Raw genomic sequence first — 23,163 nt, forward strand, 5'->3', positions numbered from 1 at the left:
CCCTCTGCTGGTGCCACGGCGTCGGCACGTGCAGGGTGCCGTCCTCGGCGTCTCATTGGAGCCTGCGCCCCATCCTCACCCAGGGCTCCTTGCGTCACGTGATTCCAGCCCCTTCCCAGCTGGGGGTGGAACCCTGGAATGGGGGCGCCAGGGGACTCCGAGTGGGAGCTTCTGGACGGTTTGGAGCCGAGTTCCCTGAGCGGTAGGAGTCTGTCCTTGCCAGGCCTGGGCCCCGGGCGGGGGCGTCTCGCAGGACAGGACCGACGTGACCCCGGGGCTGGGCAGGGGCCGGGGCTGGGCAGGGGCCGGGGCTGGGGACGGACCCCCTCGGTGTCCGCGGAGGGTTGAGAGCTGGGCCTCAAGATGGAGAGAGGAGACCGGCGCTCCCCGGCGTGGGCCGGTCCCTGGGCGAGTCACAAACGCCTCTGCCTCCGTTTCCTCACCTGTGGCTGCCAGTGTGAAATGGAACGATGCTCAGAGACAAGTGATCAATAACGGGCCATTGTTGATATCCCAGCCCGTTCGGGCGGCAGTGTCAGCCTCCGCCGGGAAGGCCTGCAGGCGGCTGTCGCTCAGGCCTGTTTGGCGGCAGGCCTGTCCCCGTCCCCTGGGCCGACATCGCCGGCCTCCAGGCCTCGGGAGCGGGCAGGGCCTGGCGGGCACCTGGAGGGGCGGCTGGGCGTCTCCCCGGTCCCGGTGGCCCGGCGTCCCGATCGGGAGTCAGGCCCTCCACCGTGAACCCTCCTCTCTCCTCACAGGGCCCACGCGCCGCTTTCGGCCCCGCTAGGGGGACAGCCATGTCGCAGGAAGGGGCTGCCCGGGGCCCCCGCACGGAGCGGCCCGTGCCCAGTCCCCGGCGCAGCCGCGGGCTTTTCCAGAAGGACATGGCGGAAGCCGGCTCCGCGGCGGGCCTGGCACCGCACCCGCGAGGGGCGAGCCCCGGGGCCCGCGCTTCGGCTGGCAGGAGGAGGCGGGCGCTCGGGGAGGAGGCCCGCCGAGGTGCCAGCTCCCCGGCTGAGGGTGCGCCCAGGGCCCGCGCCAAGGCCGAGGCCGACGTGGTGGTCCTGGACCTGCCGGTGGCGGGCCAGAGCCGGGGCCCGGTGCCTGGGCCCGGGCTCCACACCCAGCTGCCCGCCGCGCCGGCTCAGGGACGGCCTCCGGCCCCGAAGAGGCTCCAGCTTTCTCTGCACAGCATCTTGGATGAAGACTGGGCCAGGAATCTTCGTAGCGTGTCTGCGGGCCTCCCAGAGAGAGCCCTGGCTGGCAGGGAGAGGCCAGCAGAGGCGGAGAGGGCGAGCTGCCCCCGGCCCCGAGCGGCTGGAGCAGGTGGGCGTTCTCCAGGGTGTGCTGTAAAGAGGAGCCCCCCACACGGGGACGCCACCCTCACTAGGCTCAGCCCCTGTCCGGGCGGGAAAGAGAAGCAGGGAGTGTGAGACCTGCTCAGAGGATGGGGAGGGGGCTGGTCAGAGCCCTGGTGGGGACAACCCCCAGTGGGTGGCAGACCCCCCCAAGGAGCTGACTTGGAGTCCTTGGGAGGCCCCTGCAGTCCTCTTCCTCCCAAGGACACGGGGTCTGGGCCAAGAGATTCGGATGGAAGTTGTGTGGGATGTGCCCGAGGCAGAGGATGGGGCCCAACCAGGCAGCCCCTACGACCCTGTCCAGTTCCCACTGCCCAGTGGCGGGCTGTCCCTCAGGCCAGCTGCCCAGGATCCGCCCCAGAGCCCCGCACCGTGCCCGGGAGTGTCTGGGAAGGCGTCCACAGGGCAGCGGGCAGCTGAGCAGGTCGTTGTGGGGGCTGGCGGTGAGGATGGCCCTGCTGCCTCACACAACCGGGAGGAGCTGGAGGTCAAGGCTTGGCCAGTGTCCAGGGGGAGGCCCGGGCAAGGACTCCCTGCTCTCACTGACACCCCTGCCGGCTCCCCAGAGTCTGCAGCCAGCAAGGCTCGCTCAGGTCCATTCATGGGGCAGAGAAGATCCAAGTGTGCTAAGCTGGGGCCGGGCCCAGCGCCCCCTGCCGAGGACCGGGGCGCAGACAGAAGCGCCGACAACTTCAGCCACCACCCGCCGGCAGCATCCCGCCCAGGAGGCTTCCCCAAACTGGTAAGTTGAGCCTGAGAGGTGGGGATAGGAAGGGCCAGGCCAGTCTCTCAATGCCATGCTTGGTGGTGGAATTTAATAGAGCTGAGCTGGATGAACTCTTAATGACCTTTGTCCCACATGCCCATTTTACACCTGACTACACGAAGGCCCACCAAGTCAGGAGGCTGAAAGTAAACGACACTTGCGGATATCTCGTCAGTGGTCAGTATCTTTTGGAGTTGGTAAGTCCTGGGTTCAGATTTTGCCTCTGCCCACCTCCTAGCTGAGTGACGTTGGAATATTTTTTAATCTCTCCGTGTCTTCATCTGCAAAAAGGAAATACTAATTTCAATTTAATGGACTAAGTGAGACGATGGCATAAAACAATGTGCCTAGCACAGCAGATGGCACAAGGCAAATTACTTCATTTATGTCAAATTGGCTTTTGCTTGGGTGTCAGCAATTGCCTATAAAGTGGGCACTGGCTCTGTGTGTCCAGGTGGGGAAACTGAGGCTCAGGGAAGTTCACATACGTCTCCAAGCTCACACACAGCGAGGGAGTCAGTGCCTATCCATGTTCCCTGTATTGTTCTTTTACTTGTAATAATCGCCGTTTTATTAAGAACCATAGCGAACATATTTACACAGCAAAGGCAGGAGACGGCACTCCCTGCTTTTGGCGTATGCTTCTCCCATAGTTGATTTTTATCCCACTCGTTGAATAGGTATCGTGTGCTAGGCGCTTTCGATTGAATTTTCACATGAAGCCCGGAGAGGCAAGCTAACAGGTCCCAGGTCCCACATCTGGTAAAATGACGGAGCCAGGATGCAAACATAGGCCGTCTGTCCTGAGAGCTCGCTGCACGGCCTGCTGGTGCAGCTTCCCTGCTGGGGAGGGGTGCTACTGGGCAACATTACTGCCGTCACGATCAGCAATAGTACCTAGCCTGCCTACTGTGTGCTAAGCGCTGTTCCAAGCACTTGATCTTCAGTTTTCCTAACCACCCTATGAAGTAGATGCCATTGATATAAACCCATTTTACTGAGGTGGACACTGAGGCTCAGAAAGGTGAAATGGCTAGTTCAAGGCCAAACAGCAGATTAGCAGCACTGGCACAGGAAGCAGCGAGCTGCCTGTGAGATTTACCCCCACCTGGTGCTGTAATTACATGAGAAGGCGGTTACATTGTCTTTGCAAGCATCACTCAAACACATTAGTTTTTAATTAAAAAAAGAATGTGTGTTTATCATAGAAAAGAAAGGAAAAATAAAAATTCCCATAATGTCAACATTCAGGGCTATTTCCTGGTGACATATTGGAATATGTCCTCTTTCCCATCTTTTTCCTATGTGTATATATCTTTTCTTTGCCTAGAAATGGGGTCACGTGTGCCAGATTTTTTATAACTTGATTTTTGGTATTTAATCCTCCCCCGCCCCCCCAATTAATTGTTAGCACAGAACGAGGAAATCCCTTTGAATGCCGCCCAACCCCTTGCCTTTCGTGGAGATAACCATGTGACCAGTCTTTCCTGCCTGCGCTCTATGAACTCCATACACATGTGAACACCTACACCTGTGCCTTCCTGTCTGTGAGGAGCTCATCCTGCGCCTCACTGTTCCAGGACCTGTACTCGGTTTACTCTCCACGCGCTGTAGCATTTGAAGATCTTTCCAAGTTGGTGCCTATTGTTTGGCGAATCCCCGAGCCTGCATCACAGCAGCTACGGACACACTTGTCACAGGCCCTGCTAGGACCGGAGGATGGGCCGGGACTTCCTTTTCTCATTTCCTACCTCTGCAGTGTGGCTCAGAGCACGAGGCCTGGAGGCCACCAGCCAGGCATTGGGTCCTGGCTTTGCCCCTATCGGAGTGACCCAGGCAAGCGACTTCACCTCCGGGGACATCTCCGAGGGTGGAGGCTCGGCGCAGGAGATGGCGTGTGCTTGGCATTTAGCAAGGTGCCCGGTGTGAGGACGCTATTCAGAAACATTACCTGCTGTTCACACAGTTCCGTCCTGCTCTGAGTCACGCTGGGGTGAACACCGCTGCGCATCTGGCTCCTCCCCATGTCACATTAGTTATCGGGGCCAGGTGCCCAGCATGGGGATTCCTGGGCCCACAGCGTTCTGAGGGGCTAGTCTGAACTGGGTGGTGGAGCCAGGTGCCTGCCCGCCTCGCCTGGAAGGCGCCCACGGCTGCTCTCGCCTCCAGGCCCCGTCCTTGACTCTGCAGCCCAGCCCAGCATCCCACAGCTTCCCAAATAACCCGTTGCCATGGCAACTGGTGGCAGCTGCAGGAGAATGGAAGCTGGGCATGACAGGGACGGGCAGGTGGTTGAGGACAGGGCTGAGTGGGGCGTGGGCAGAGTGCCCAGCTGGTCCGGAGCCCCTCTTTGGGCCCTAGCACCTCCTCTGGGGGGCAGCCTGGCTTGTGCCAGGGGCAGACAGATGGGTTCAAGGTCAGACTGTTTCTTATTTCGGATGAGAGATGTCTCTCATCTGAATCTTAGTTTCTTCCTCTACAAAATGGGGGAGTCAGCTGAGCCCCAGAACTGCTGGGAATCTGGGGTGTGAGGTTGGTCATGTTGAATTCCTCTGGCTTGAAGTAGAGACTCTTGGAGGGGCGGGGGAGCGGGTAGAGACGCCATTTTCTTCTCTGTCCTGAGCCCCGCAGTGGTCAGGGAGGTCTGGAGCTGCTCTGTGGAAGGCAGGGGACATGGGGAGGGCAGCTCTGCCCACCACAGCCAGGGAGGCACAGAGCTGCTCGGCCCCACCCAGGTTCCCAGCGTCTGGGGTCCTGTGTGGCTGCGAAGTGTCAGAGGCTTGTGAGGGAGGACTGTGTCTTTCCAGCAGATGGACAACCTAAGAATAGCTCCTTTTTTTGAGTTCTTATTGTATACAAGGAGCTTCACAGATATCATCCTCTCATACTTAGTCCTCACCGTAGCATTAGAAGTCAGTGTTCGTACCTCTGCTTTGCCAAATAAGAAATCTTGGATTCAGAGAAGGCACGTGGCCCACTCGGGGTCACACAGCAAGTGAGCGGGGTGGCCGGGATTTAAATCCAGGCCTGCAAGACTCCAGAGTCCACGCTCTGAGCCAGGCTGCCAAAGGCCTGGCTAAGGGTTTGGATTTGTATGGGACTTTATTATAATTTCTTCAACAAGCGGCAAGTGGAAGATAAGTCACCAGAGAGTCAAGATACAGACTGAAGTCCCGCAGACCCTGGGTACCTAGAGGGCAATTAAGTCTTTCCTGGGAAGGGGTGGGAGGGAGGGTTTTCAGCTAGGGCAGGGCGGAGGAGGGGCTGTCTGAGCTGGGCCTGGGCAAAGGAAGCAGGTGTTCAGCAGGTAGACGAGGTAGGAAGGGTGTACCACGCATGTGCAAAGGTCTAGCAGGGGTTCTCAACCTGTGGGTCATGACCGTTGGAAAACACATCCTGCATATCAGACATTTACATTACGATTCGTAACAGTAGCAACATTACAGTTATGAAGTAGCAACAAAAATCATTTTATGGTTGGGGGTCACCACAACATGAGGAACTGTATTAAAGGGTCGCGGCATTAGGAAGGTTGAGAACCACTGGTAGAGGCAGGAGGCAGGTTGGAGCCTTATGTAGTCAGGTCTTTGCTTCTGTTATTTTTTAATCCTCACCCGAGGATATGTTTAAAGAGAGGAGAGGAGAGAGAGAGAGAGAGAGAGAGAGACATCCATTGATCAGTTGCCTCCCATACCGCCCCGACTGGGGATTGAACCCGAAACCTAGGTATATGCCCTGACCTGGAATTGAACCTGCAACCTTTTGGTATATGGCCCAATGCTCCAACCAACTGAGCCAGCCAGAGCACTTCTAGTTATTTTTTTGCCGTTTTATCTGATATTAATATAGCTACAAACCTGTATTTGGCTGGTAATTGCCTGTTCACATATTATTCCATTTTTTCCTCTCAGTCTTTTGCATTGCTGTCTTTTAGAAATGGGTCTTCTGAACATCTTTGTTAAAGGTGTGATAATTATTTTTATTTGTCTGAAGTATTTGTCCACCTACATTTGTTGTAATTACTGATTTATTTGAATCTAATCCTACTGTCTTATTTTGTGTTTTACATATATCCTGCATTTTCTATACTTTTCCCCTTTTATTTCCTCCTTTTAGATTGATTTTTTTTCTTATTCTTTTTCTGTCTCTCTAGAAGATTGGAAGTTTTCTGTGCCCTGTTTATATTCTTTTGGTGGCTATTTTAGAAATTTTAACATGAATACCTCACTTACCAAAGTATAAAGGTAGTTACATCTTTATCTTCCTCTGAAATTATATAAGGATCCTGGGATGCTCTAATTCCAAGCATGAACCTTCCCCCAATTTCTTTTTTTAATCCTCACTTGAGGATATTTTCCTTTTGATTTTAAAGAGTGGAAGAGAGAGAGAAAGACAGAGAGAAATATCGATGTGAGAGAAATCAGGGCCTGGGCCAGGGAGGAACCTGCAACCGAGGTCCATGCCCTTGACCGGAACCAAACCTGGGACTCTTTGGTCCGCAGGCCGACGCTCTATCCACCGAGCCAAACCGGCCAGGACGAACCTTCCCAATTTATGTGCTGCTGTTATCCAGTGAGTTAGTCCTAAGTTATTTCTTTAATTCTACAAACTACACATTGTTATTATAGAATCATAAGTCCATGTAGGTTTAGATTTAACAACATATTTATCATTTTCTCTGCTCAACATTTCTCCTTGCATCTCAGCGTTTCTACCTGGGATCATTTTTCCTTTCTTCTGCCTCAAGTTCATCCTTTAACATTTTGGTTATTGAAAAAAAATTAAATTATCAAGAAAAACAATAACTCGCTTTTCTCTACGGTGTTTTTATTTTATCCTCATTCTCAGAAAAGATTTTGTCTGGGTCCACAATTGATAGTTATTTTCTTTAAGCTCATTGAAACTATCATTCTGCTGTGTTTTGCCTTCCACATTACTATCGAGAAGTTAGCTGTTTGTCTAATTGTCATTCTGTGGTAAGTAAAAGGTCTCCTGGTGAGAGGCATTGTAGAGGAGCGGTTACAGGCGTGGCCCCTGGAATCGGACTGCCTGGATTTAAATCCAGGCTCTGGTTTACTAACTGTGTGACTAACCAACCTCTCTGGGCTTCAGTTTTCTCTTGTGAAAAATGGGGACAATAATGGTACCAGTGCTCCGCTCATAGCTGTGGTGAGGATTGAGTGAACTAGCATGTACACCGTGCAGAACAGCTATAGTGCCTTTTCAGTGCTATTTACGTGTTAGCTGTTATTTTTGTTTCTTGATGCTTTCAGGGTCTCCTTATCATTGGTGTTGAACAGTTTCATTATGATTTGTCCAGGTGTGGATTTGCTTTCACTTATCCAGTTTGAAATTCACTGAGCTTTTTGAATCTGTGAATTGCTGTCTTTGATCAATTCAGGAAAATTCTTAGCCGTAGATCTTCAAATAGTACCTCTGCCCCATTCTCTCTCTTCTCTCCTGGGACTTTAGGTTAATTAGTCCTTTTCACTCTATCTCTAGTGTCTCTTTGACTGTGTCTCACCGTCTTTGTGCTGTGAATAGTCTCAGTAACTTATTAATTTATCTTCCAGTTCACTAACTTATTTCCGTTGTGTTAATATGCTATTAAACCTATATGTTGAGTTTTCCATTTTAATTATTAGCATATTTTTCATTCCCAAAATTTGCACTTGGTTCCCCACCAAATCTGCTTGATCATTTTTTAAATTCCTCACCCAAGGATATATTTATCAATTTTAGAGAGAGAGGAAGGGAGAGAGAAGCATAGATTGGTTGCTTCCTGTACACACCCTGACTGGTGTTCGAACTCATAACCTAGGTATGTGCCCTGACCAGGAATTGAACCTGCGACCTTTCAGTGTACGGCATGACACTCCAACCAACTGAGCTACACCAGTCATGGCATGCTTGATCATTTGAAAAATTTATATATCTTTTGCCTTTCGCCTTTTTTTTTTGGTTATGTTCAACTCCTTTTATTTTGTTAAACATGTTATATATATGTATTTTGTATTTTGATCTGATAAATCCAGTTCCTAAAGTCTTTGCTGGTCTGATTGCTGTGTTGTTTGGAGCCTCCTAATGCAGACCCTGAGATGGGGCCAGCCGAAAGGTTTTAAATTGTGAAGGGCTGTCCTTAATATCTTTCCTGCTTTCCGTCCCAGATGTCCCGTTTTCTCCCCCCACCCCCCTTCTCACTTTATTTTTTTGAAAGGCTGATTCATTCCCATGGTTTAAAAAAAAAAAGTGAAAAGTTTCCTTCCCAGCTCCCAGTCCCTTTTCTATCGGCAGCCTCATTTATTAGGTTCTGGTGGATACTTCCAGCGATATTTTATGCAGAGTCAAGCAAATACAAATTTAAAAAGTCTTTTTCTCTCTTTTTAGTGCAATGGTAGCACACGACACACATTGTTCTGAACTTGTGTTTCAGTAAAAAAAAAAATGTTTCCGGTTATGAAAGAAATACGTGCTCATTTTAAGTAACATAAATGCCTAAGTGCCTATATGTGGAAAGCAAACCCCCACCCCTGCAATTTCATTCCCTAGAGATAACCTCTATTATGCAACTATAACTACGTATTTACATAAATGGGCTTATGCAACAGATACTATTCTGTCAGTTATTCTTATTCTCCTAATAGTACAGCATGACATCTTACCGTATCAGTCAGTGCTGCTGCATAAGTCAGCAGCTTAGTGCCTGGGCTTTGAGGCAGACAGAACTAAGTTCTGATCCTAGCTCCACTGCTTACGAGCTACGGGACTTTTCAGATCCTCTCTGAGCCTCAGTTTCCTAATCTGTAAAATGGGGATAGAAATAGTACACACCTCCCAGTGTTGTTCTGAGACCTTCATAAGATTACATGTGATGTGCTTCCTCCAGGGCCAGCTACCTTCTAAGCACCTGATGAACAGTTTGTATTATGACTCACCTTTAAAAATATGTATATATATATTGATTTCAGAGAGGAAGAGAGAGATAGAAACACCAGTGAAGAGAGAATCATTGATTGGCTGCCTCCTGCACCCAATTGGGGATTGAGCCTGCAACCCAGGCATGTGCCCTTGGCTGGAATTGAACCTGAGACCCTTTAGTCTGCAGGCCAATGCTCTATCCACTGAGCCAAATCAGCTAAGGATATGACTCACCCCTTTTAATGGCCACATAGACTCCATAGTATGACACGTCACTTTTTATTACCCATCCCTCCTTTTTAAATTTGATTATTTTTTTAAATCCTCACCTGAGGATATTTTTTTATTGATTTCTAGAGAGAATAGAAAGGATGGGCCGGGGCGGGGGGGGGGGGGGAAGAAAGGGAGGGAGGGAGGGAGGGGGAGAGAGAGAGGGGGGGGGAAAGGGAGAGGGAGAGAGAGAGAGAGAGAGAGAGAGAGAGAGAAAGAGAGAAAGAAACATCGCTGTGAATGAGACACACTGATTGGTTGCCTCCTGTACATGCCCGATCAGGATTGGGGAGTGAACCTGAAACCCAGGTATGTGCCCTTAACCAGGAATCAAACCCGAGACCTCAGGTGCTCGGGCTGATGCTCTAACCACTGAGAACACCAGCCAGGGCTTAACCATCCCTCTCTGATGAACATTAGATTGTACTCAATTTTTTCTGGTTATAAATACCAATGCAGCGAACACTGAACGTACATCTTTCACCTCTGTGGGTCCCTAGATCCTCTGCATTCTAACCTCTGCCTCCTCTTTCTCTTCAAGGAGGAAACGAAGATGCCCTGCGGGGTGAAGCGTGTGTGCTACGTAGGTCTTTACTTTTCATTACAGCCCTTTTTCTTCCCTCTCCCCAGGTCTGGTGGGATGGGGGCTCCTCCAATTAGCGGCAACCCCAGCCCCCTGGCCTGCCCCCTGCCAGAGCCCCCTAGTGCTCCCATTCCCTGTGATGCTGAATCTCAGACTTCCACCTTCCCCCAGACCTTGGAACCTGACCATTCATGGCCATTTATTCGAGGATTACTTTTCAGACCCACTTGCTTTCAAAACAATTCCCCATAGTTTGCAATAAAGCAAATGAATCAAAACACACTTAAAGCAGGATTGAAGCCTAAAGAAAGCAAGAAAAGGGAAAGAGAAAGGGAAATCTTGTTACAACCCCCCCCTCTCCACACACACACACACACACACACACAATCTTGAGCTTCTGGCAACCATAGCGAACAGGAGAGCAGGACAGATGCTTAGCTCATTAGAAGACCAGGACCCCACTCTGACCTCCACATCCCCCCTGATGAGATGTGTCAGGAGGGTGAGAAGGGTTCAGTCAACTCTGAATGTGTCTGGGCGTGAGCAGGGAAGATGAGAGAGAGGTCGGAAAGAAGATGGGCTCCTCTCCTGTGACACAGGCCAGACAGTTAGCAAGCCGCGATTGACCCTACTGTGTGCCAGGCCTTTAGTAGGCCTCGGGAATAGTGTTCTCTGGAGCTTAGAGTGCAGTCGGCGGGGGTGGGGGTGGGGGGGTAGGGAGGGCTGGGGGTAGGGTGCTACATAAGCACTTTGAGGTGAGCCCCGCCCGCCCGCACGGCTCTTCTCCCCCTGCAGCTGGATTCCGGGGAGGTGATCCACCTCCTGGGGGCCATCAGCCAGGGGCAGGCAGGGGGGTCGCGGCCGCTGAAGCTGGAGGCCCTGGAGAACATGATGGAGGTCAGCGCAGCCTCACCTGCCCAGAGGCCCAGGAGGAAGATAAGGCGCCAGGCCCACAGCCCCACTTGGTGCCAGGTACAGAACACGCGCGTTCTAGTTTCACGAGTGGAATGTGATTCTTAGGCGGAGTCTCTCAATCCTGTTGAGAGAGACCCTCACACTGACTCTCAGAGTGGCCACTGCAGCCCAGAGAGATGCTGCTGCTCCCGGGCACACAGCAAGCAACGGCCAGGGGGTTAGGCCGCCACTGGCCCGTGCCGGGGGTCTGCGTGCTGCTTGCTCCTGGCCGCCCCAGGTTCTCCTGGTTGCCTCCCTCAGGAGGGACAGAGTGGGGCTCTGGTGGCGTCGCTGACCCCGTCCGCCATCTGGGCGTGGCTCCCTGGCCCCCAGGGACCCCACTCCTCCTCCACATCCTCTTTCTCCTGCAGGAGGGGCTTCCTGTTCAGGAGGCCCGTGCAGAGTGGCCGGGGGTGAGTGCGTCTGCCCCTGTCACGCAGCCTCCTTCAGGGAGAATGTGGGAGAGGGGGGTGGCTGGGGGAAGCTGTGTCCCTGCGCGGCCGCGGGCTGGACCCAGCCGCCTGGCCTCAGCCCCGCCTCCCCCACAGTCCAGTCCAGTGGAGTCTGAAGAGGAGGAGCCCGAGGAACAGGACTGGGAAGAGGACTCAGGTGAGGGGCCGCCCGTCTTCCGAGGACTGGTGGGGACTGAAGGGGGCTGGTGCCCAGCAGTCCCTGGAGACAGGGTATGTCTTTTCTCCCCTCACCCCCCAGTCAGCTTCTAGTCCTTCCCCGAAGAGGTAGGGGCTGTGGCTGCCTGGGCTCAGCTCTCAGGCAGATGGGGTGGGACAGGGTCCCGGAGACCGAACCCCTCCGTTCCCTGCCTAAGCCCCTCAGCACGGAGTCACTTCCTCCCCTTGCCCCCGAGCATCCCCTGGGGAACCCTGATCCTTTTTCTTTACAGCTCAGCTTCAGCTCCAAAAGGACATTGGGGTACGGCACACTGTGGTCCGCGTCATGCGGAAGGTGCTGTGGAGTCGGTAAGGCCTGCTCCCCACTTCCCTGACCCCTGACAGCTACCCCCACCTCCCTGGGCCATGCCCTGTTCTGAGGCAGGGGTGGGGAACCTTCTTTCTCCAAGGGCCATTTGGCTATTCATAACATCATTCGCGGGCCATACAAAATTATACTTAAAAATTAGCCTGCTATAAAAAACATAGCCTGCTGTAGTTGGCCAGACATTTAATTAACTCACCCCGAGTGCCATGGCAGGGCCAGACCAAATGATTTTGCAGGTCTCATATGGCCAGAGGGCAGGGTGTTTCCCACCCGTCTTCCAGGGGCTTTTGTGTGTATGACGAACCCATTTTGTAGCCGTGAGGTCACTTGCCCACGCAAAGAGTGAGAAGAGAGACGAACTTGACCCTGGGCCTCTGTGGCTTCAAGGCTGCGCTTTCCCATTAAGCCCCTGTGGCTCAGGGTCTGCTCAGGTCCTTGTGGGTGTCACCACAGCAAATGTTTTCAGATATAATGAAACTGTGGTGGGATCTCAGAGATCTGAGCCCAGGCTCTCATTTACCAGTGGGGAGACCAAGGTCCAGGGAGGGCGGCACTTTGCAAAGTCCCAGCAGCCTTTGCCAGTTTGGCTCAGTGGATAGAGCGTCGGCCTGTGGACTCAAGGGTCCCGGGTTCAATTCCAGTCAAGGGCATATGCCCGGGTTGCGGGCTCGATCCCCAGTAGGGGGCATGCAGGAGGCAGCCAATCAATGATTCTCTCTCATTGATGTTTCTGTCTCCCTCTCCCTTCCTCTCTGATAGCACAAAAACAAATTTAAAAAAATAAAAAATAAAAAGCCACCCAGCAAATCAATGGCAGATTCAAGGTTTCACCCACGGCCAGGGCTCCGTCCTCTGCCTTGGCTGATGCCCTCCCCTCCCGGAGGCTGTCTCCCCTTATACTTTCCCCAGTCCCACTGGCCAGGGCTAGAGCGTGAGCTGAGCAGTCAGATTTTGCGTTGCCACTAATCATGTGGCATAGGGCAAGCCCCTTACCTTCCCTGAGCCTCAGTCGCCCCTTCTGCAAATGGAGACTGACAACACGTGTTCCTCAGAGAGGTGGGTGAGAATAAATGGGCCCAGGTGGGAGACTGCCCAGAGTCAAAACAGAGGTGGCCCAGACCCTGCCTCCCACCGTACCTCTCCCTGCCAGCCGAGGGCCTGGGCCACCTCACAGCTCAGGGCCTTGTCCCCCACAGCCTCCGGGAGCTCCCAGACGTGGCGCTGAGTAAGGAGGTGGTAGAGGGCATCGCTGCTGGCATCGAGGCAGCCCTCTTCGACCTGACACAAGCCACCAACTGCCGCTACAAGACCAAGTACCGCAGCCTGCTGTTCAACCTGCGCGACCCCAGGAACCCCGTGAGCGGGACGGGGGGCTGGGCCGGCCCCTCCGCGGCACACAGCCCGGCCTCTGAGCGGGTGGGGCTCTGAGTGGTGTGGTGCAGCCCCTGCCCCTGCCCTGCCCTGCAGGACCTGTTTCTCAAAGTGGTTCATGGCGATGTCACCCCCCACGGCCTGGTGCGGATGAACTCAATCCAGCTGGCCCCCCAAGAGCTGGCCCGCTGGCGGGACCAGGAGGAGAAAAGGGTGAGGTTTGGGGTCAGGTCAGGACAGGTGACAGGATGGGGGGTGGTGCGGAGGGGTGACCCGAGTATGGAGCAGGGAGAGAGAGACAGAGCAGAGGGAGGAGGAAGGTGGTGAGACACGGGGAACACAAGACGGAGAGAAACATAGAAACGAGGAAACGAAAAGAGAGAGCAGGCAGACAGGGAGCGAGCCAGAGAGACTCCACCAAAAAAGTTAGGAAAAGCGGCAGAGAGGAAAGGGGTTAGGGATGGAGAGCTTGGTAGAGGAGCGACACCCCTGAGAGGTGTTGCCTTCCACTTGCTTTTCTGTGAAGCTGGGCTTGGGGGGAGGGTGGGCTTGGGGATGATGGTCCAGACCAGGGGTGGACAAACTTTTTGACTCGAGGGCCACAATGGGTTCTTAAACTGGACCGGAGGGCCGGAACAAAAGCATGGATGGAGTGTTTGTGTGAACTAATATAAATTCAAAGTAAACATCATTACATAAAAGGGTACGGTCTTTTTTTTTTTTAGTTTTATTCATTTCAAACGGACCGGATCCGGCCCGCGGGCCGTAGTTTGCCCACGGCTGGTCCAGACTCTAGAGTTCATGATTGACATCTGCCATCCATGGGGAGTAGACCCCTGGGGTGCCCCTGTTCCCATTCCTGGTGCCCCAGACTGGGTGAGAGACCCCCTGTCCCCACACTTCACAGTTATAGCCCCATATACCCTGTGTCCATGGTCTCCGCTCCCTGGGAACCGTTCAGGGGCAGGGAAGGTGTGGGCACCGAGCTGGCCTAGGGGATTTGTGTAGCGGTTTTTGTGGCCCAGTGAGAGAGGGAAGGACTGATCTAGGGAGCGGGGCCATGGGATGGGGTGGGTGCTAAGGCTCCCGTCCTGGTAGACACTGATTAGAATGAATAACTAGAATCCACAGGTGAATGTGTGCACTACAGACTGAACTTCTGTCCAGGCCCCGTGGGGACCAGGGAGCGGGACCAGCTGCACAATCGGGGGGGGGGGGCAGGTGCTGAATGAAAATGCGGGGCCCTTTGTTCAACACGATTAAGAATTTCAAGATGACAAGGGCATTAAGCACGGGCCCGTCTAAGCACAGAGCCTGCGCAGCTGCCCCAGAGCCTCGCACACGAAGCCCGCACTGCCAGGGCGGACGGGGCCCCGGCCCTCCGGGGTGGCTAGAAAGGGAGGGACAGGCTTTCAGGAAACATTTCAGATAGGATGGCCTTGATCAATACTAAGTCTTTACTATGAGCCAGGCTCTGGCGGAGTACTCTACGTATGCTGTTTAATATAATGCTCTTAGTTTAATCCCCAGAGAAGAGAAAATACGAGGCTTAGAGCAGTAAAGCGCTTGCCCAAGGCCACTACCTTGTGGGTCTCTTATATTAATAGCCCACCTGGCACTCCGGAGCCTGCGCGCCTCCCAGGACAGATGGTGGGGTGCACTCAGGAGAGAACTGACTGTGCTGGTGCAGGCCAAGTTCAGGGCGTGCTGAGGAGCAGGGCTTGTGCTGGAGGGTGGATGAGTGGACTGTGGAGAGAGAGGGCTGGGGTGGAGGGCTTTCCCGGTGAGGGGAATGGCAAGAGTAGAAGTGTGGGGAGGGAAAAGGCCGGCATGGAAAGGCCCACAGGAGAGGGGCCTCGAGGGAGGACGGTGAGCACTGGGGCTCTTGGGGCCAGAGACCCTCCTGAATCCGGCTGAGTGAGGGCTGCTCCACCCCACAGGGCCTGGAGATCATTGAGCAGCAACAGAGGGAGCTGTGCATCCTTCCGACCTCCAAGCTGACCCACAAGGGTGAAGTCGAGATCCTGCGGGACACGGACCAGATGCTGACCCTGGAGGACCTGGTGGTAAGCGGAACCTGGCCTGGTGCTGGGCAGGGCCTGTGCCCCTTACCTCGCCAGCTGTGTGGCCTTGGGCACATCACCTGGCCACTGTGCGGCCCACCGTCTTCATTGTAAAGCTGGGTAATGATCTACCACGCAGAGTCCAGGTGAGCCTGGGGCCAGGCAGCCCCCGACCCAGGGCCTGGCAGCTCGTCCTCAGTGCCGGTCCCTCTCCTTTTGACCTAACCCCAAGGGACCCCACGTGAGTGGTCCTGTCCCCGCAGTTCCCCCCAGATACCCTGTTGGAGGCAGTCTCTCTGTGCCTGGAAGGAGCAGACCTGCTCTATTTGGCAGAAGGAATTAGGGGTGCTTCAGGCGGGGAAGCACCCAGATCCCAGGGCAGTCGGTGCAGAGTATCCTCTTATCGCTGGGGATCTGCTTTGTCCTCCTGTCCATCCGGCTCCCTCCTCCTGCTTGGCCCCTGCACCTTGCACATGGCCCGACACGGCGCTCAGCAGCCCTCCATCCCAGTCAGTGAGCCCGCCAGCTCAGCCTCCTGCAGCTGCCAGCGCTCCCCGGGGCTCCCTCCCGTCACTCTCAGAGGCGCCCGCTCCTGTTGGGTGTCGTGTGGGTCAGATGTTCACACCAGTCTGATCAGCTGTGTGTCCAGGACGGGGAGTGCAGGGAAGGTCCCTGGAGCCGTGTTCACTGGGGAAATGGCAGTGAGCATGACAGACGAGGTTCCTGCTTCTCCCAGTCAACATCCAGGCCAACCACCAGAGCTGCTGCCTGTGCAGAGAGGAGCCCGCGGGGATGTGGCTGCTCTCCAACCAAAACCAATCTGTATTCCCTGAATAGATTGAATGTAAGTGCGGGGGAGGAGCTAGGAAGACCTGGAGAGAAGAGAGAGGGGAAGAGTAGGGGGTGGCAGAGGAGGGGAGGGAAGTAACACACAACAGTCTTGACTCCTTGCTGAAATGTACTCCTGGATGAGGAACCTGAAGCCATTTGCCCAGGTCACCTAGTTGGCAGGGGGGAGATGAGATTTGAAGCCAGGCTGTCTGACTCCAGAGCCTGGGCCTTGGCACTACTCTGGAGATGGTTTTTAGGGCAAAAGTAGAGGTTAAAATCTTTAAAAAAATTTTTTTTCTTGATTTCAGAGATGGAGTGGGGGGAAGGGGCGAGAAAGAGAGAAGCTGATCAATGATGAGAGAGAATCATTGATCGGCTGCCTCCTGCCTGCCCTACACTGGGGATGGAGCCCACAACCCGGGCATGTGCCCGGACTGGGAATTGAACCTGGGACCCCCTGGTTCACAGGTTGACATACAACCACTGAGCCATGCCAGCCGGGCAAGGTTAAAATCTTCTTGAATCTTCCTAAGACAATGTTTAGTTTGTGTTTAAAGCTGCTTCTGTTATGACGAAGAAAGGCGATTTGGCCATGGGCATCAAGAGTCCTAAAAATGTCCATTCTCCCTGATTCTGTCATCAGCTTAGAGAACTTGTTCTAGGGAAATAGTTGAAAGTTTAGGAAAATATGTCCTTGCACAAGGATGTCCTCAGAACCAATTGTAACAGCGAAAACCTGGGAATGGCCCAGTCGTCTAGCCCCGAGGTGATGCGTACACTGCACGCCCCTCATTCGTGTGGACCCGGCAGATGCCGCTGCTGTCATTCAGGGGCACGACGAGGATCCAGGCAGACCTCATGTTGTTATGCTTCTGCTTTACTGTGCTTTGCAGATACTGCATTTTTATTTTTATTTTTTACAAACTGAAGGTTGTGGCCACTCTGCATCAAGTAAGTCTATTGGCACCAGTTTTCCAACAGGCTCAGATGATGATTAATTAGGCTTTTTTTTTTTTTTTAACAATGATGTTGTTGCTTTTTATTTGGGGGAGCCTAAATTTTATTTTGGTGACACCAAGATACGTGAAATATTGTCTTCCTATATTTCATACTTTGCTCTATAAATAAAAATTTTTATTGAACTTATTGGGGTGACACTGGTAATACAATTATATAGGTTTCAAGTGTATGATTCTATAATACATCATCTTGTATAGTGTATTATGTGTTCACCTCAATAAGATATTTTTAATTAAGGTAGGTACACTTTTAAAACATATATTTTTATTAATTTCAGAGAGGAAGGGAGAGGGAGCGAGAGATGGAAACATCAATGATGAGAAAGAATCATTGATCAGCTGCCTCCTGCATGCCCTCCACTGGGGATCGAGCCTGAAACCCGTTGCATATGCCCTTGACCGGAATCAAACCCAGGACCCTTCAGTCCGCAGGCCGACGCTCTATCCACTGAGCCAAACCAGCTAGGGCTAGGTACACTTTAAAAAAAATTATTTATTAATTGATTTTAGAGAGAGAGGGAGAGAGAGAGAGAAACATCGATTTGTTGTTCTACTTATTTATACATTCATTGATGAATTCTTGTATGTGCCCTGACTGGGGATTGAACTCTGGACCTTGGTGTACTGGGATGATGCTCTAACCAACCAAGCTACCCAGCCAGGGGGCACACTTTTTTTTACACATAAGGCTATTGAACACTTAAACATAACATATATGCACTGGGAAACCAGAAAAGTCATGTGACTCACTATATTGCAATATTTGCTTTATTGTGGAACGGAACCCACAGCATCTCTGAGGTATGCTCTAAATGTTGAATATATATAGGGTGTCCCCCCAAAATGTATACACACGTTAACAGCTGATAACTCACTTAATTTTCACTCCTTTTCAGGTTTAACTGATTTGAAATAATGGTGAAGCCAGACTAAGCTTTGAACAAAGAAAATTTACCCTAAAGTGCCACTAGACGTTTTTTAATGGGGATACATAAAAGATAAAGTATACGGTACAAAACCCGGCATCAGTCGACGAATTGAGGGTGCACAAATACCGAACGAAATGATTCTTGATGTATGCGATTCCATTGCTTCACCTTATCAGCAGTGCCTGGACCAGAATAGTCATCAATTTGAAAACAGGCAATGACAAAACAAATTATTAATTTCTGTAGGTTCTTTTAAATTTTGAAAGTGAACTGTATGTTAATAAACACTGAGTTTATAATCATTCAAAGTGTGTATACATCTTTTTGGGATACCCTGTATATGTATATTTTTAATATTCATCTGAGGATATGTTGTTGTTTTTAAATTGATTTTAGAAAGATGGAGGAAGGAAGAGAGGGAGGGGGGAGTAAGAGAGGGAGGGTGGGAAAGAGAGAGAGAGGAGGGGGGGAGAGAGAGAGGGAAAGAGAGAGAGAGAGAGAGAAAGAGAAACATAGATTGATTGCCTCACATACACACCCTGATCAGGGATGGAACCTGCAACCTGGGTACGCACCCTGACCAGGAATCAAACCTGCTACCTTTTTGGTGTATGGGACAACGCTCCAACCAACTGAGCCACCCGGCCAGGACCAGGTTGAATATTTAATCCTAGCTATTTTAGTAAAAGATCCCTAAAACCTTTGTATATATAAAAAAATATATATAAAGGAATACCCAGAGTACCAACAGTTGTCTCTAAGTGACAGGACAGGGGTGATTTTTTTTTTTAATTTTCAAATTTTCTTTAACGAGTCACAGTGCTTTTGTAATAAAGAACATATTACTTGGAAGAGTAAAACCACATCCCTGAGGCTTTTCGCTCATGGAGGGCTCCTGACTTCCCAGCTGCCTTTCCAGGCCACCCCCTCTCCCTGTGCCTCCCAGAGACCCATGCTGTCCATAGACTGCAGCCCATTTGCCCTGCCTGCCATGTCAGAGGACTCCACAGAGCAGCAGGAGGAACCCCCAGAGCAGCAGGACCCCACGAAGCAGGAGGAACCCCCAGAGCAGCAGGACCCCACGGAGCAGCAGGACCCCATAGAACAGCAGGAACCCACAGAACAGCAGGACCCCACGGAGCAGCAGGACCCCATGGAGCAGCAGGACCCCATGGAGCAGCAGGACCCCATGGAACAGCAGGAGGAACCTGCAGAACAGCAGGACCCCACAGAACAGCAGGAGGACCCCATGGAGCAGCAGCAGGACCCCACGGAGCAGCAGGAGGAACCCCCAGAGCAGCAGGACCCCACAGAGCAGCATGAGCACCACTTCTTCGACCCCAGCTGCCACATCTGCAACGGTTGTGGGAGCTACAGAAAGGGCACAGAGGGGCGGGCAGGCTGGGCGGTGAGGGTCAGCAGTAATAGGGATGTGTGGCCTGGGAAGAAGGTGGCAGGGTGGGGGTGACTGTGCCCCAGGTCACTTCAAAAATCACCCGCTTCAAACCCTGGCTCTAAAGCCCTGGCTGGCCTCAGCCTGGCTGCCTGCCCCTGTTTCAGCTCCTGCCTCTGCTGTTTGTAGACTGGAAGCCCTCGTGTGAGCTGCCAGGCTTCTCCAAAGCCGACAGGAGGGTGGAGGACAATGTCATCCAGAGAGCCCCAAGCCCAGACCCTGTGTCCTCTCCAGAGATTCCCCAAATCTCGGAGACACCTCCCATGGAGCCCCCGGACAGGTGTGGGGCTGGGGCAGGGAGGTGGGGGAAGCCACCCCTGGGACAGCAGGCTTGGCATGGGTTTCTCTTTCTGTGTGGCCTTGGGAAAAACGTACCTCTTCCGTGGGTCTCAGTTTCCCCGTCTGTGCGGTAGAACTAATCATCCCAACCTACTGGTTCACCCCCGCATAACGCCGTGCTTGGACCAGTGTGCTACACCCGCAGTGCGGACACGGGACCTTCTTGGAAAAGTAAGGAGATGCGGGGGAAGCCCTGATGACCTTTCTCCCTGGCCCTCTCTCTCTGTCCTTCCCTCCAGGCGGCAGGTGTCTGCAGGGCCCACAAAGCCCCCCTGGGAGGGGGCTGTGGCCATGTTCTCCATCAAGCAGTTCCGGGTCAAGGCCCAGCTGGTCTCAGGACACAGCTGTCAGCTCATCATGGTACTGCTGGCCTATTCACCAGGGTCTCCCTCACACACTGACCAGCCCAGTCAGTTACTCACACCCCCATTCATTCATTCACTCATTCTCAGACCCTCTCTATGCCTGGCCCTGTGCTAGACATGGGGACAAATGAGATGCCAGCCCCATTCCTGCAGACACACATGGGTAAAGGACTCCCTGTAACCCAAGGCATAGAGCAAGAAGGACCCAGGACAGCGGTCTGTGCTTCCCTGGCCCACAGGAGATTTTAGAAGTGATAGTTAAGTGACTAATGATCAGCAAATGTGTGGGACGAAGGCGGAAGGTCAGAGGAGGGAGTGAGGGCCTTCTGAGAAGTTGTAGGAGATTGGCCAGGACAGGACGGAGGCCTCCTCGGGCAATTAGGGCTTCCTGGGCAGCCACTTGGGGTCCTGATAGACTAGTTGCTCATCCTCTTCGTCACAGGCGGTAGCTTTCAGGTGGCTGGTGTCCAGTCTGCCCTCAGTGGCTAGGAATCTTGGGGGCTGACTGGCCATGCTACCTGCCCCCAGACCCTGCCCGAGGTGATCCGCTCAGCAGGCTGCATCCCCTCCAGCACCATCTGGAACCTTCTGGCTAGCGTCTGCCCAGCCAAGGCCAAGGTAACCACCCACCCTTGCATATCACCTCTTCCGCTAGCACCGTACCCCCAGCCCTGTGCCCCCTCTCTCTGTGCCTCTGGAGCAGAGACCTGGTGTACAATAGTTGGGTCGAGTTCCCACTGTGACTGCAGGTTTACAGTGTGACTCTGGGCGAGTCCCTCTGTTTCCTTCTCCGGAAAATGGGGATGCACTTCCTCCCAGCAGAGGTGTTTGCAGGAGTGAAGGATGACTGCTCCTACAGCTGCTGTCCTTCCTGCAACTACAGGACGCCTGTGTGGTCAGGCTGTGCCCCCAGGGGGCTCGGGACACCCAGAACTGTCACCTGCTCTACTCCTACCTCAACAACAAGCAGTGCCATGGCTTGGCAGCGGTGGAACACGTGAGGGTGGTCCTGCTGCCCCTGCCTGCTTTCCAGCCCCTGCCCACCAGACTGCGCCTTCTTGGAGGCCCAGGTGAGAATATTGATGCCCGTACCAGACCCTGCCTCCCTTCACGTGGTCACACCCACGTCTCTGTGGAGACAGGCACCTCTCAGGAGGGAACTTCTGAGACAGGAAAATGTGATAACAATGCCGGTAGCTCATACTTGTCTATTGTTTACTGCATGCCAGGCAGTGTTCTAAAAGCTTACTTAAATTAACTCACTTCGTCCTCCAAATAACCCTAGCGTGGCACTATTAATGTCTTCATGTCACAGATGAGAAACTGAGGTAGGGTCACACCATCCATGTCTACCCTCAGCTGGGGGAACCCTTTCCCTCACTGAGAACCACTCTTCCAAGGCACGTCCACCCACCCAGTGACTTTCCCCAGCAGCTCCCGGGCCCCCGTCTCCTTGCTGGAAAGCTCCTCTTGGGGGTCTGACCTCCAGACCTCCTGTCACAGCCAGCACGCAGCTCCCGGAGGGCGGTGCACGCTCTCCTACCAGGCCTTGGGTCTCTCCCTGCCTCTCCCCAGGACTGGAAGCCGCTCACCCAAGCCTGCTGCTGGCTGTGCTGCTCCCCACAGCAGGGTTTCCAGACACAGCGGAATCCAGCCCCTTGCTGGAGAAGGTTCGCAGGGTGGTCTCCTTCAACAAAAAAGTGGAGATGAGATGCTACCAGCGGAAGGACAGGAGGCCGGATGTGGCCCCGAAGGGCTCCCCTCCCCCAGGAGGCAAAGGCAGCCTGGCTCCAAGGGGAAGCTGTGCTGGGCAGAAGCCCTCTAGAGGCAGGGGGAGACTGTGGGAAGAGGCTGAGACCTGGCGGGGGCCTGGACGAGGGGAGTGGCCCACAAGACCGGGCTGGTGCCAGTCCCGGCATCCCTCTTCAGCACCAGCTGGCCGGGGCCAGCACCTCCACAGGGCATCCTGTCCCCAGCAAGCCCTGCTCCAGCATCTTGAATCCCTGGTGACAATGAGCCGCCAGCTCCAAGCCTCCCTGAGATCCCCAGGCCAGGAGCTCCTTCCCCAGCCCCCTGCAGCCGGTGGAATCCTTGGACTCCTATGCCGGCCTCCGGCAGCTCCAGAGCCCCCTGGCCCAGCGCCCGACTCCTCTTTGGGCCCAACAGATGGAGCTGGCTCTGAGTGTCCTCTCCCTGGAGGGACCTGACCCTAGAAGAGGGCCTTTGACTCCCTCCCCAGTGCTGAACCCTGAGCTGTTCCAGGGACATATGGGGGCAGAGGAAGGGGAGGGCCAGCTCAACCCACCCGCCCCTTTTGAGTTTCATGTTTTGCAAACTGTGTAGTGTTGATTTTTGGTTCAATAAAGATTTTGACGAAGTTGAGACTGCATGCATCTGCTGGCTGGGCAGGAGAGACCCTGGGCCTGGCCAGGTGTGGGCTGGGGTGGGTGTGTCTGAGATTTCGTGCACAGATGTGGTAGCAAAGCTAACGTGCTGGGATGGAGGGGCAACTTTGCCAGTTGCTTGTGTGAGGTCCTTGACTATCACTATGTGCCAGGGCACGGCTGTTTGCATGGTGGGTTCTGGAAGCATTTTGCAAGTAATCTGAACTAGGAGGGAGAACAGGTAATGGGAGAGAAGGCAGGAGTAGGGAGGGGGAGAGAGAGAATTCGGCTTTTGAAGGGGCACAGGCACCTAGAGATTGCAATGTTTTTATTTTTTATTTTTAAAAAAATATATTTTATTGATTTTTTACAGAGAGGAAGAGAGAGAGATAGAGAGTTAGAAACATCGATGAGAGAGAAACATCGATCAGCTGCCTCCTGCACATCCCCCACTGGGGAAGTGCCCACAACCCAGGTACATGCCCTTGACCAGAATCGAACTCGGGACCTTTCAGTCTGCAGGCCGACGCTCTATCCACTGAGCCAAACCGGTTTCGGCTGCAA

The 23,163-nt window shown here is 53.4% G+C and overlaps 1 protein-coding gene across 1 annotated transcript; it reads left to right on the forward strand.

Annotated features, from left to right (window-relative positions):
- Nucleotides 1-797: 797 nt before the first annotated feature.
- SPOCD1 (SPOC domain containing 1) lies at nt 798-22,596 on the forward strand (the record flags this gene model as incomplete). Its single annotated transcript, XM_081086093.1, is given in 18 exon segments — nt 798-1,375; nt 1,377-1,483; nt 1,486-1,618; nt 1,620-2,100; nt 9,854-9,895; nt 10,691-10,867; nt 11,398-11,458; nt 11,751-11,826; nt 13,042-13,201; nt 13,313-13,429; nt 15,157-15,282; nt 19,005-19,097; nt 19,359-19,419; nt 19,641-19,791; nt 20,090-20,210; nt 20,744-20,833; nt 21,099-21,285; nt 21,791-22,596. Coding segments are annotated over 18 exon segments (3,393 nt in total). The 3' UTR covers nt 22,423-22,596.
- Between the last annotated feature and the right edge of the window lie 567 nt (nt 22,597-23,163).

The sequence above is a fragment of the Myotis nattereri genome, assembly GCF_964212035.1.
Source record: "Myotis nattereri genome assembly, chromosome: 3".
Classification (NCBI taxonomy): Eukaryota; Metazoa; Chordata; class Mammalia; order Chiroptera; family Vespertilionidae; genus Myotis; species Myotis nattereri.